This window comes from Vespa mandarinia, chromosome 8, assembly GCF_050613455.1.
Source record: "Vespa mandarinia isolate Hongniang chromosome 8, ASM5061345v1, whole genome shotgun sequence".
NCBI lineage: Eukaryota > Metazoa > Arthropoda > Insecta > Hymenoptera > Vespidae > Vespa > Vespa mandarinia.
The window spans coordinates 3392501-3405737 of record NC_140817.1 but is presented as its reverse complement, the minus strand read 5'-3'; the positions used below and the strand labels follow the sequence as shown (position 1 = coordinate 3405737).

The following is a 13237-nucleotide window of genomic DNA, read 5'->3' as shown; positions in this document are numbered from 1 at the left end:
TCTAATGAATAACTCTACTACAACATTTTTGCAGTATTTGCTGTATATTATATTTTTTAAATATAAATATTGCTGTATATTATATTTTGCAATATTTTGCAGTATATGCAATTAATATATATCATTTTATATAAATTGGTTCTGTGATATTCATGCATGGCTGTTGATTTATTCCATGTATTTCCACTATTAAATGATAATAAAATATATGTACATAAATTTCTATATTAATTACACTTTATCACATCCTGTATATATATATATAAGTATTTAATGTATTATATAATGTAAAACTTAGGATAAAATAGAAAATAATTTAAAGCATTATATAAATGAAGAGAAAGAAAAGTATTTTTTATATTACAACTAAACTTATTTAACACTCCAAGTACAGTAATATACTTTCAATATAAATATTTACAATTGAACAGTCACTAATTACAGAGTTATCAATGGTGCTTCTGCGTTTTTTTTTGCGTGTCTCCATGCATTCAAATCTGCCAGAATTCTTCTTCCATATGCCGTATGTAATTCCCTAAATGTGATTCTTGTACGAGGTACATTTTCTGTTCTACCAGGTGCAGATCTAACGCTCTGAGAACGATGATGAGATTCTGGCTTGTTAAAAGGATTGTGTCTTTGTCTTGGTGGTGCCTTAGGAGATTGAGGTGGTGGAGTTAGTGTTTCAACTTCTTCTTCTGCAGCATCTAGTTGCCGTTGTAATTCTGCTACCATCAACCTCATATAATCATAACTGGCACATGCCAAACCTTTCATCCATTGTTCCATTGATTCCTACAGGTAATAAAATTTTAATAAATAGTTATAATTTGAATAATTTATAATAAATATGTATTATCTTGTAATTTCTATAATAATTTACTTGTGACTCAGCTGCAAGTGCATAGCTTCTATTGTTTGGACCATGGAATACAATTTTAAATCCAAACTGTTCTTCGTCTTCTGTCAATTCGATGGTACATCCTTCAAGAACGATCATACCTACAGGTTCTTTATCACCGCGTCGATCAAAATAAAATAATATGTTTCCTTTAAGAACAAACCATCTTCGTTGATATCCACGATTAACTTCACCGCGTTTATTTAACCAGCCTTCTCTATCTACCGGTGTTGCGGATGTCGCAAATGCTACCATATTTTTTTCGTTGATTTTCATCCTGTACAAACTTTTTGAATGAACTATTACAGATGAAATTACAATGATATTATATTGAGACACGTTATTTATTAGAAAATATAAGTCAACGACTCAACATTAAGAAGAGAATGACCAAGGTTGATCGCATACATCGATCCATTTAAATAATATTTTTAACAATGTCCAATAAAGTCATCATTCAAAAATTCTTATTCTGTATTTAACATATTTTATTTTATATATTTTATTTCACACGAAACAACAATTATAAGGAATAAACTTATCACTTGTGTTCAAATATAAGCTGACAACAATTGATAGCAAGCATCAACATGAGGTTAAGTTACGTCACATTTCCTTTTTCAACTGACGCATGAGTCAAAAGAAATATTAAAAAAAAAAAAAAAAAAAAAAAAAAAGAAAATGTTAATATTATTTTATTTTATTTTTAGATAGTAATAATTAGGGAGTCTTAAACTTAGTTAAATAAGATATTATGTTATATTTTTGTAAAAAAAATTACAGAATTATTTTTACGAATATGAAAATAATTTAGTTAAAAAATGACTAGGTTGTTTTATAAAAATTTTATAATGGCTACCGATATCAAATGGCATTCAGTGATACTTATTAACGTCAAAAAGTCTTGAAAAAAAATTTAGAAATAAATATTTTTCTTTTTATTTTAAATAAATTGTATAGTTAATTATTAAATATGGGGAAGGGATTTAATAATTATATGTGCAAGAAATTTTTTCATCCAGCTTCGAGAGACAATCTAAAACGAGTGCGTACAATTTTTTTAACCTTTCTTTTTCAAGAGCGTTATCTTGTCATTTATGGTTATATTAATCAAAATGAATCTTATAGGTATGGATGGCAGAACAACAAGCTGAAGCTTACAAAAAGAAGCAAGAAGAATTACGCGTTCAATATGAGAAAGAGCAAGATCTTCATAATAACAAGTAAATCATCTATTACTATAGATATAGGGTGTAATTATTAGAATGACACGAATTTAAGATTTAATTTAATTATTTTACAGAGCACTTCTAAGTAAAGAGAGCAAAGATAAATTAAGTGTTAATTTTATGTATGAGCCTCCTCCAGGAGCAAAAAAAGAAAGAGAAAAAGAAGATAATGAACCAGAATATAAATTTGAATGGCAACGCAAGTATAATGCTCCAAGAGAAAGTTATTGTAAAGGAGATAGCGAAATAAGAGACCAACCTTTTGGCATTCAAGTTCGAAATGTTAGATGTATTAAATGTCACAAGTGGGGCCACATAAATACAGGTTTCTATTAAATTTATCTTTATTTCATATAAATTTATTATATATCTATGATGTTAGAAGCAAATGTATTTTTTATTATTTCTAGACAAAGAATGTCCTTTATATAGTCAAGCAATGAGCGTAGTAATGGCAAATAATTCAAACTTACCACAAACACCGGACGCTTTAACTTTAGTGCAACAAATGCGAGAAGATGGATTAGCTCTTAAGAAGTAAGAAAAATGTGAAGATTAAAATTATTGCTTCATTTAATATATAACTCAGGATTTATTATTCACTAATATTGCATTCTTATTGATATTTAGATCTGCACTGGATGCCCAACAACATTTACGTGTACCTGGACACGAGCATTTAATGGTTTCTGATGACGAAGAAAATTCTGAGATTACATTTCTAAAGACTCTTTCAAAACAAGAGAAGAAAAAATTGCTAAAGTAAAATATAGTTACTTTTTAAACCAATATGAAATATATATTTTAAGTTATATCAAATGGTTTTTTTTATTAAAATTTATATTATTTTTAATTTTTTTTTTTTTCCAGAAAACTTCAAAAGCTTGAAAAGAAAAATATGAAAATAAAGCACAAAAAATTGAAGAAGAGAAAAGTTCGAAATAGTAAAAGGTCTCATGGCAGTAGTAGTAGTAGTGACAGTGGAAGTTCAAGCGATAGCAATTGTAAAAATAGCAAGAATAGTATCAGTGATGATTCTAGCAGTAGTAGTAGTGATAGTTCCAGTACAGAAAGTAACAGAAAAAAATGGAAGCACAAAAGGAAATCACAAGGAAAGACAGGCCTAAATTCTCATGCAAATCATAATTTTAATCGACATAAAGATAAAGAACGGAAAACAAAGGACAAATACAAATCAAGTAATAAAATAAAGGATGAAAAAAGGAACAGAGAAAAGACCATTGATTGCGAAAGTCGTAAAAGAAAAAATAATGAATTACATAGTGACAAGAAACGTAAAAAACACTGAAAGAAAGTAAAGCATTTCTATGCTGAAAATTGAAAAAAAAAAAAAAAAAAAAAAAAAAAAATAACGCAAGTATAATTTATAGGAAATAATTACATGATTAAATTTATATTTTTACATTAAATAATTTTTTATTGTATAAGAATAATAATTAACTTTTTTCTTTTTTGGGGAGTATGTGATTTAATTTAATTAATAAAAAACCATTTATAATGTAATGTAAGTTATTATTGTATTATCAGTCATTGAAGTATGTTAAATATATAAAACTAAAGATGTTACTCATAAAAATAAAAATATATTTTCCTTATCAACGAAATCATTGATAATTATCGCCGTTACTTTAAATATATATGTATATATATATATATATTTATATATATATATATATATGTACATATACACATACACATACATATATATATATATGTATATATGTGATAAAAAGGATAAACATATGATATACTTTATTCCTATCATTGTGTAAATGGATGCAATATAATAATAAAGCATTTATTTCACAATAAAATACGTTTATTTACTACACTTTGTACCTTTCAAATATATTCAATCTTTTGACATAGAAGTGTGATAAGAATACTATTTAAATTGTATTTGCAAAGTAGTGTTATTTCATTCTTATTAATTTAATATCAAGAAAGTGTTAATAATAACAATCTTTTTACTTACATTAAACTCTGTTTTTCATTTGCTTTCTTTCCACTTTTCCTCCTTTTTACTTCTAAATAGAATAAAGTATAAATATCAAACTGTGTAACACTACCTGAGAACAACAGCTATGAATATTGGGCAGTTAAAATTCTGTTTGAGTAGTAATTAATTTGTTCATAATTATTATATCATTAACTAACGACATTATTATCTCATATATTACAGAATAGTATCCAGTGAGCAGCTACATAAAACATATGATGCATAACTCCTGTTTTACAATATTTTATGAAGTTATTAAGCATGATTAGCGTTAATATTCTTATAGCACAAAGTTTATATTTTATTATAACACGATGAAATATTGATTTTATGTATATTAAAACATGTTTTTTACGTCCCACTAAACACTGATTTTGAGGATTATTCTTGATACTAGTCTAATATCTAATTTAGACATAATTCATTTATCATAATCCACTCTTAATCTTTTTAATTTATATTTATCTTCACTAGGTTATTTGTTCTTATATTTATATTAATTAGAATTGTAATTTGCATGAGAATTTGAATTTGTCTTTCCTTGCAATTCTCATTTTTATTTTCGTTTTTTTTTTAAATTATTTTTATACTGGATTATTAATATTTAATATTATTGATATATTCAATACACCAATTAAAGAGAGTGAGAGAGAGAGAGAGAGAGAGAGAGAGAGAGAAAGAGAGAGAAAAGAGAGCACTTGGAGTAACTTATTGTAATATAATTCCTCATTTTCATCACATCTGTTTTCATGCATGTAAATATATTATTCCTGATTGAAATGAAGAATAATCACAAAACCAATATGTGGTGATATGTAAAATACATATTTCATTATATGTATATACTTCAAATTTATATTTCATCATTTCAATAATTATACGTTCTATAAGAGCAGTATATAATTAACATTACTGCCTCTGTAGCAAAAAGTTAATATTTTATCATAATTTCCATCATATATATGTATATATGTGTATATACATATATATATATACACATATACATAACATACATACACATATATATTTATAGAAACTGAAAAATTAGCTAAATGTGCATCTTGGACCTTTACAGCCCAATTATGCAGATCATTGCATAACCAATTTTTCATAGCAGAAACATTAATTCTGCAATATAATTTGGAAGTTCAATAATGTCCTATAAGTTTGCATTATTAAACACTGACCACTATAAATGATTCTGTAGTCGACCAACGTCCATCATTTCAGTATCTTCTATGTTATTGTGCCCTACTATATGATGCCTAAAAATCAGCATATATCAATTGTTTGCCAATTTCATTTATATTATATGAAAAGTAACGAAATAATTACATTAGCAGAGACATTAATTTTCATTTTTTTAGGATTGGCACCCTTTTTTTTTTTAATTACCTTAAGAACGTTGCTGTGATAAAAGTTTCATTTCTATTTATTTATATATAAAAATATATTTAGCTACTAACAATATTGAAAAAAAAAAAAAAAAGAAAAAAGAAATGAAAAGGAAATATTATTATACCATACATATGCAGGTAATAAACACATTAGAGATTGTATAGTGCCAGCCCTACATGTATGTTATTTTTCTCTATAAATACATTTTATAATGCTCTATAATCCTGAGGAGTAAAGGTATTTTAATTACTTAGATATAATTTACCTAAGTTGATGAAACTGAGAAGGCGTACGAAGGTGCGTTTCTGGAGTTCTTGGTGATAAACTGTGAAGACTACCACTAAAACCAGTATTTAAAAGTTCTCTGCGTGGACTCCTAGCATTTATAACTCTTGGTTGTGTATACATTTCTTCTAAAACGCTTGGTGCCACATATGTAAAACCCTATAAATGAGATCAAGATTTGACTTATTTTACTTTTTTTGTAAATAAATCATCATCACATTAGCAAATTAGTACACTTACTTGAAATATCATATTTGCGGATTCGCTTAAAGTGCTCTCAACAGGCGAATCTACTGGAATGGTTGCAGTGAATTGTTCATCAAATTGTGATGTATCATCTGCACTTTTCTACAAAATTATTATTATTGATATATATTATTGAGAATCATGTTGAACATCTATTTAGAATACGAATTAAATAAGTACAAAAATAACATTTACCAGTGATGGTTTAAATGGAGGTTCCAATTTTCGTGAAATAACATCTTCCCAATTAATATGTTTAAAAAAATTATGATGTATTATTTGCTCTGCATCTTCAGGTCCAGATCCTAATCTTTGACCAACTTGCCTCTATAAATTTCAAAATATATATTAAAGTAATTTATTATAATATATGTATCATGTACTATGTAACTATAATAATAATTAAAAACCTTTAACAGTTTACGAATTAGATCTCTTGCATCGGGTGTAAGATATTGTGGAAGACATAATTTTCCTCTTAATATTTTTTCAATTGTTTTTCTTCTATCATCTCCGGTGAATGGAGGCTGTTAATAATAAATTTTATAATAATCACATGTATTTTTTATTATATTGTAAATATATATATATATATATATATATATATATATATATCAGATAACAGTTATCCATAATACTGTACCATTCCTGTGAGCATATCAAACATCAAAGCACCTAAACTCCACCAATCAACAGCTTTTCCATGCCCACTTCTTGTCAAGATCTCAGGAGCCCTAAAGTGTATAATCAATACTAATAAAATATCTACTTAAATAAAATAGCTGTAAATTTTTGTTTATCGGAAAAGATAGATGATCAATACTTGCATGTACTCTATGGTTCCGCAGAATGTATGAGTCACTGTACCATCTTGTATATGTTCTTTACAAAGGCCAAAATCAGTTAATTTTACATGACCTTCTCCATCCAATAAAATATTTTCTGGTTTTAAATCTCTGTAAGCATATAATATTATATAAAAATATATTAAGGAAAAATACAAACATTGTAATAAGATTACTTATGAAAGAGATTAGATATACCTATATATGATTCCTTGATTATGAAGATGTTGCAGGGCAAGTATAATCTCGGATAAATAAAAACTGTACAGACATATACAAATAAAATATATAATTAAGTTACAATTTGATTGGTTTAATAAATAATTTTTCTTTTCTCTTCCAAAATATATAATATAAATTAAAAAAATAATACATCTACATACCATGCTGTATCTTCTAAAAAGATGCCTTCCCGATCCAAATATGTAAAAAGTTCTCCACCGCATAAATATTCCAAAATCAAATATAATTTACCTCCAGTTTGAAAAGCATACATTAAATTAACAATAAATGGATGCTGTAAAAATATTTTATATATGATGCATATATGTATATGATTAAGAGTGTAAAAAATATAATCAATATACTTACTTTGACAGCTTCTAATATATTTCTTTCTGCTTTAGTATGCGCTGTATCTTTTTGGTTTCTTATAATAGATGCCTTACGTAATACCTAACATAAAATATAAAAAGATAGTATATATCTTTTTCTTGTTTATTTACTCGTATTGTTTTAATATGTTTGTATATTTTAAACATGTTTATATTATTGATGATATTGCTTATAATTTAGAAATAACAAATATCTTTCTAATTATAGTAAAGTTTTCCTTACTTTCATAGCAAAAATGCTGCCTTTATCTTGGCCTGTAACTTTCCTAACTTGAAAAACTTTTCCATATCCTCCCTCACCAAGGATTTTACATAATTCAAAATCCTGGGGACCCGTCTTCTCTTGTCCTGGATTAACATTTTGCTCTGACAATTGTACTCTTTCCAAATTATCAGATCTAAACATATGTAAAATTATTTTATCAAATAGAAATCTATTAAGACAGATATAGTGAATCAACAATGTGTATATACAATTCTATAATATATACAATTCTAATAATTCTTTCAATCATTCGTATTTAAATGTGTGCATTATTATTTGAATCTAAATACAACATGAAGAACATAAGATATGATAATATATTGACTCAATATGCATACTTACTCCAACATTGTGTCTACATTTGAGGCATGACTATATTCTTCCTAAAAACAAAAAAAGAAAATAGGTGGGATTATTAAAAAGGAAGAAAAAAAAAAGAAAAGAAAAGAAAAAGAAAGAAGAAATTGTCATAATGTTATTACGACTAAAATAAATTACCTCTCTGGTCTCAATAACATCGTCGTCGGACTCATCATGATTTACGTTATCACCTTCGTGCAATTCAATATCGAATACCCCAGCCATTATTTTTACTGTGAAAATTTATAAATAGTACATAACGAGAAAAGGGATATGGTATTTAACTCGGAGAAAACGTATAAATTCGATAAATTTTTGGTTTTTTTCTTTTCTTTTTTTTTCCCCCTTTTTTTTCTATATAACGTTGTTTCTCGTCTCACTCTCTACTTTGTAACTAGGGTTAATTAATAAAAAGTAAACTTTTTACACATGTATTTGGATGAACGTATACGCGACTGAAGCGTATAACATAATCATGAGAGAAAAAAATGTTCATTTCATTACTTCGATTATTATAACGGCCTTTTATGACACCTTAACAATTTGAAGAAAAAATAGATATATATATATATACATATACATATATATATATACATATAAACACGTGAAGCTTCTTAAACTGACTGAAACTATAGAACTATCTATATCGAACTGACTATCGACATATCCATATATACAATATACATATGGAGAAACGCACAGAGAAACTTTCCCGAAAACAGATTTCGATGTTTCACGAAAAAGGTGTGTGAAAGTAACAATTGTTAGTTTTATATGTTCATAACATAATAATAATTCATTGAGATTCAAAAGTATTTAACATACTATACAATAATGTAATTCAATCATTAATTTAATCTTTAATTATATAAAAAAAAAAAAGCTATCATTTCATTTTTTTTTCTCTAAGTATAAGTATGTTACTAGTACATATGTATATATTACTATAGATAAAATATATGCACTGATAAAAAATATTTCATATATGTTGAATATATATATATATATACGTGTGTGCACATATCACATATATATATTAATTTACGTAATAATAATAACTATCTTGATTGAATATTAATAAATTTTCTTGAAATTTCGTGCAATTCTCTTTAAAAATCTTAAATTTATGAATTTGATATATGTTTAAGTTAGTATATATGTAACTACATTTTTCAAACTGGTCACAACTTTTTCCAGAAATTAACAGTTGATGCGATTAGAATGTTATACAGATAATTCGTTACATATCAAATTCCGCTTTCTATCCTTTCAAGTATTTTTAATAATATCTGCAACAATAAATTCTTGAGATTTTAATCAGATTTAACGACGTATATAAATATGGTGAATATACAAATTTCGATGCGTCGCGTTATAAACACCATGATTGGATAATCTTATTTAACTTATTATTATTTTTCATATGGATTTACTACAAATATATTTTGTTGGAAAAAATTTTCTTACGAAATATCTTAATTATTTATTTTTCAATAAATTATAAGATAGTAAAGTATAAATATGTAAATTACAGAATAGTTAAAGTATGGATATGGAAATATCATGATACGAAACATATATATCTATGTGTGTGTATATACAGCAGATTTAATTAGAATGACAAAATATAAAGGAAATTAAATAGATTTTTTTTAAGATCATAATGCATTTTTTGTATTTATATATCTTGTACAATTTATGTGCAAATTATTTAGTGAACCAAAAGATATTTTATTTACAACATTAACTTTGTGTTATAAATTTTATCTCAATGAATAAAATAGATGAAATAAAAATAAATCTATTATATTAAAACATCTAATATATGTTATAATATTTTTTAGGAAATATATAAGTAACATCCAATTAGAATAAAAAAATGTTTTTAAGTATAATTATTTATTAATGTAAATTATTAATAACATTAATTAATAAAATCAATTATATATATATATATATTATTGAGTATTCCAGATTTTTATAAAACTTTATATTTGTTTGTTAACATTGAAAAATTAATTTTGAAACATAAAAAACCATGACAAGGAGGAAAATTGGCTGCATTGAATTTTGATTGGACGATTCTTAAGTCTACATCAACACCGTCCAATCAGAATACTAGATGGTTTACATTACGATTTTTTTTAGTTTAAGATATTAATTTCTTTTATTATGGTACTTGTGTAATTTTATTATATTATTTGTGTTATTTTTACGATTATTATTATCCTCGTTAAATTCGTTAAGTAAAATTTACAATATTTCAATATATGATACATAAAATGGCTGCATTAAATATCGCTAAACCATTGAAAACGTATCCTTTCAACTGAAGTTGTTAAAGATGGACGCCCAGTGATTACTACTCTGTTTAATAATCTTTTAGTTCGCGGTTGAAAAGAGAAAGAGAGACAGAGAGAAAGAGAAAAAGAAAGAGTAAGTTATTGTCAATTATAATTGTAATGTTTTGCTACAGATGGCAGTGTAAGGAATAAATTGCATTTTCCAATAGGTATGTTATGATTGTATTATCAACATCGCATAGCATTTCAGGTTTAGGAATATGAAAAAGATGGCACGATTATTATTGGTATTGATACAGTCGACTTATATAAAAAATCTATTTTAGACAACTTTTTTGTATAAATATAAGTCCGTTAAAGTAAAACTTTTTTATAGATAGGTTAGGTTAGATGAAGTTACGAGTATGATTGTACTTATTTTTTGGTTTATTTAATTCATTAATTAATATAATATTTTTTGATAGAGAAAAACAGAATTATATACAAAGGTATGCAATTTGGTATAAATGTTTGAAATAAATAGAAAAAATAACCTATTCGCAAATTGCTAGGTTATGTATATATGTATATTGAAATCGTACATTATCGTTACACTCAGATACGTCTTGTATTTCGTAACAAAGATAACAGAAATTATCAATTTATACTTAGGTTTTCTACAGTTGTTCCGTGAAAGTAAAGACATTTTGTATAATAATCTCGTTTAAGACGTTTGCAAAGTTTAATTCATCGAAAAACGATAACATTAATATCTTTAATTATCCAAATAATTTTGTGAAAATAATGAGTACGAATATAGTTGTCCTTGGTTCATGTATGATAGACTTTACTTGGTAAGTTTGAAAATTTTTAACACTTTATATTATAAAATATTATATATTTCTATTTGTCTAATGTCATCTATAATTTAGAAAAATTCAATTGTGTTTTTACCAGATCTTGAAAGACTTCATTTATTTATAATTATATGATTATTTTGTTATGCTTTAATATATAAGTTATCTAATTCATTAGTGAATGAAGAAAAAGGTTTTGTTAGATAAAGATAACTTGATGATTACACAATCAGGACATTAATTTTTTAGCTATGCATCTCGCTTACCAAAACCTGGAGAGACTATATTTGGTAGCGAATTTAAAATAAAATATGGTGGGAAGGGTGCTAATCAATGTGTGAGTGCTGCTAAACTTGGTGCAACAACGACGCTTATTGGATCAGTAATAATATTTCTTTCTTTGTAATTATATAAATTTATTTTAATTTTTAAAAAGCATACCTAAATTCATAATCGTTCATTCAGCAATTTTTTATATTTAAATCTACATAATTTGATTTTGTAATAAAATTTCAGTAATGACTTTTATTATATTTATTTTAAACATATAAACAATTGTAGATAAATTATACATTATTATCTCAATCAATTTTTTTTCTTTTCTTCTTTATAATAGTTGGGTAACGACAATTATGCAAAAACTTATTTGGATATATTGAAAAAGGAAAATGTAGATACTGCTTATATTCAAATACAAAAGGATAAACAAAGTGGAATAGCTCATATTACAGTTGCTAATAACGGTATGTAATATTAGGGAGAAAAAGGAAGAAAAAAAAAAACAATGATATATATTCGTGTTATCTTTATTACATAAGATGTTTGAGATAACGTAGTGATCGTAATTGTAATGATAAATTATCTCTATTTTTTTTCAAACGTCGTACTTTATACTATATTACGAATTCGTGATAGAGGTTCTTGATATTATCATCGTTGAAGGATAAGAAAGATATGAATGAATTTTATGACATTTAAAGTTTCCAAGTAATTTGAAAAATCAATTACTCTTTTTCGAGACTTTTTAGGATTGGAGATTGAAAAAAAAATCCAAAAGTAATAATAATAATAATAATAATAAAAATAATAAAAGAATTAGTCTAAAAAGTCTCGCCAAAGAATAATTGATTTTTAAAAATATTGAAGAACTTTTGATCCATCTTGTACTTACTTTAATAATAAAAATCGTCCTAAGTAAATTGAATACACAAAAACCGACGTACGTACGTATGAAAATTATAATTAACAATCATAATAATTTTCAAACTCACTCGTTTTTAGGAGAAAATAGTATAGTGGTCGTACCAGGAGCTAATGACCTTTTAAGCGTTGATCAAGTTATATATTCTACCGATTTAATTAAAAATGCCACGGTCTTACTATGTCAATTTGAATCACCATTAGACACTACTTTGCAAGCTTTACGAATCCATAAGGGCCATGGTTCGTGTTAATCATTATTTAACATTGTTTCATTGAAATTTTATATTGTAATAATATTAACACGGGAGACAAACAATTAGTATAATTATCTATAACGATACGATAGGGCTTTCAATTGTGAATGGTTCACCGGCCGTAGAGAATATCCATCCAGAGATTTTCGAATTGTGCGACATATTTTGTATTAACGAGACCGAGGTGGGTTGAAAGTAAATTAATAAGAAACAATGAGAGCATAGTTTGACGATTATAACAAATAAAATTATAGATACGCGAATGAATTTTATTGTTACTTATTAGATAGAAATATTATTTTATTTTCCAGGCCGAATTAATAACAGGAGTACAACCACTGATGTTATCGAATGCGCAAAATGCAATCGACATTTTATTTTCTAAAGGCTGTAATATGATTATACTTACTCTTGGATCTTTAGGCGCCGTTTATGCTTCTAAAGAGAACAGAAAGATAACTCAAATCTCAACAACAAA

At 25.8% G+C, this 13237-nt stretch overlaps 4 protein-coding genes across 10 annotated transcripts in view; 2 read left to right on the top strand and 2 right to left on the bottom strand.

Moving 5' to 3' along the window:
- Window positions 1–84: 84 nt before the first annotated feature.
- On the bottom strand, window positions 85–1520 carry LOC118451171 (sesquipedalian-1). The gene is made up of 2 exons (XM_035887449.2): window positions 884–1520; window positions 85–795 (listed from the first exon to the last, which is right to left on the bottom strand). Exons 1-2 carry the CDS (start codon window positions 1175–1177, stop codon window positions 439–441), a joined length of 651 nt encoding a protein of 216 aa, XP_035743342.1. The 5' UTR covers window positions 1178–1520; the 3' UTR covers window positions 85–438.
- Window positions 1521–1743: 223 nt separating this feature from the next.
- On the top strand, window positions 1744–3503 carry LOC118448256 (corepressor of RBPJ and splicing regulator). The gene is made up of 6 exons (XM_035881294.2): window positions 1744–1946; window positions 2030–2124; window positions 2205–2455; window positions 2541–2667; window positions 2761–2892; window positions 3001–3503. Exons 1-6 carry the CDS (start codon window positions 1875–1877, stop codon window positions 3437–3439), a joined length of 1116 nt encoding a protein of 371 aa, XP_035737187.1. The 5' UTR covers window positions 1744–1874; the 3' UTR covers window positions 3440–3503.
- A 480-nt stretch (window positions 3504–3983) lies between these two features.
- LOC118448246 (ribosomal protein S6 kinase beta-1) lies at window positions 3984–9502 on the bottom strand. Of its 5 annotated transcripts, none has more exons than XM_035881281.2 (14): window positions 8302–8661; window positions 8146–8186; window positions 7762–7936; window positions 7516–7599; window positions 7308–7441; window positions 7123–7185; window positions 6907–7035; window positions 6723–6813; window positions 6490–6606; window positions 6275–6406; window positions 6074–6181; window positions 5814–5992; window positions 5338–5415; window positions 4069–4178 (listed from the first exon to the last, which is right to left on the bottom strand). In XM_035881281.2, exons 1-13 carry the CDS (start codon window positions 8386–8388, stop codon window positions 5340–5342), a joined length of 1416 nt encoding a protein of 471 aa, XP_035737174.2. In that variant the 5' UTR covers window positions 8389–8661; the 3' UTR covers window positions 4069–4178; window positions 5338–5339. The 5 variants fall into 5 exon arrangements, with proteins under 5 accessions (XP_085515025.1, XP_035737174.2, XP_085515023.1 ...); XM_085658897.1 differs by lacking the exon at window positions 4069–4178 and adding an exon at window positions 9331–9502 and having other exon boundaries at window positions 4305–5415; window positions 8302–8396; XM_085658898.1 differs by lacking the exon at window positions 4069–4178 and adding an exon at window positions 8668–8939 and having other exon boundaries at window positions 4305–5415; window positions 8302–8396.
- A 1158-nt stretch (window positions 9503–10660) lies between these two features.
- Window positions 10661–13237, top strand: part of LOC118449046 (ribokinase) — a 3858-nt gene continuing 1281 nt past the window's right edge. The window contains exons 1-7 of one of the 3 annotated variants that reach the window (XM_035883213.2): window positions 10661–10675; window positions 11118–11299; window positions 11552–11684; window positions 11919–12045; window positions 12584–12745; window positions 12852–12943; window positions 13071–13237. The exon at window positions 13071–13237 is cut by the window's right edge and continues 22 nt beyond it. In XM_035883213.2, the coding sequence (XP_035739106.2) occupies window positions 11250–11299; window positions 11552–11684; window positions 11919–12045; window positions 12584–12745; window positions 12852–12943; window positions 13071–13237 (731 nt within the window). In that variant the 5' untranslated portion in view covers window positions 10661–10675; window positions 11118–11249. Of the gene's footprint in view, window positions 10676–10800; window positions 11300–11551; window positions 11685–11918; window positions 12046–12583; window positions 12746–12851; window positions 12944–13070 lie in introns of those variants that run through there. The other 2 variants (XM_035883203.2, XM_085658646.1) reach the window with 2 other exon arrangements.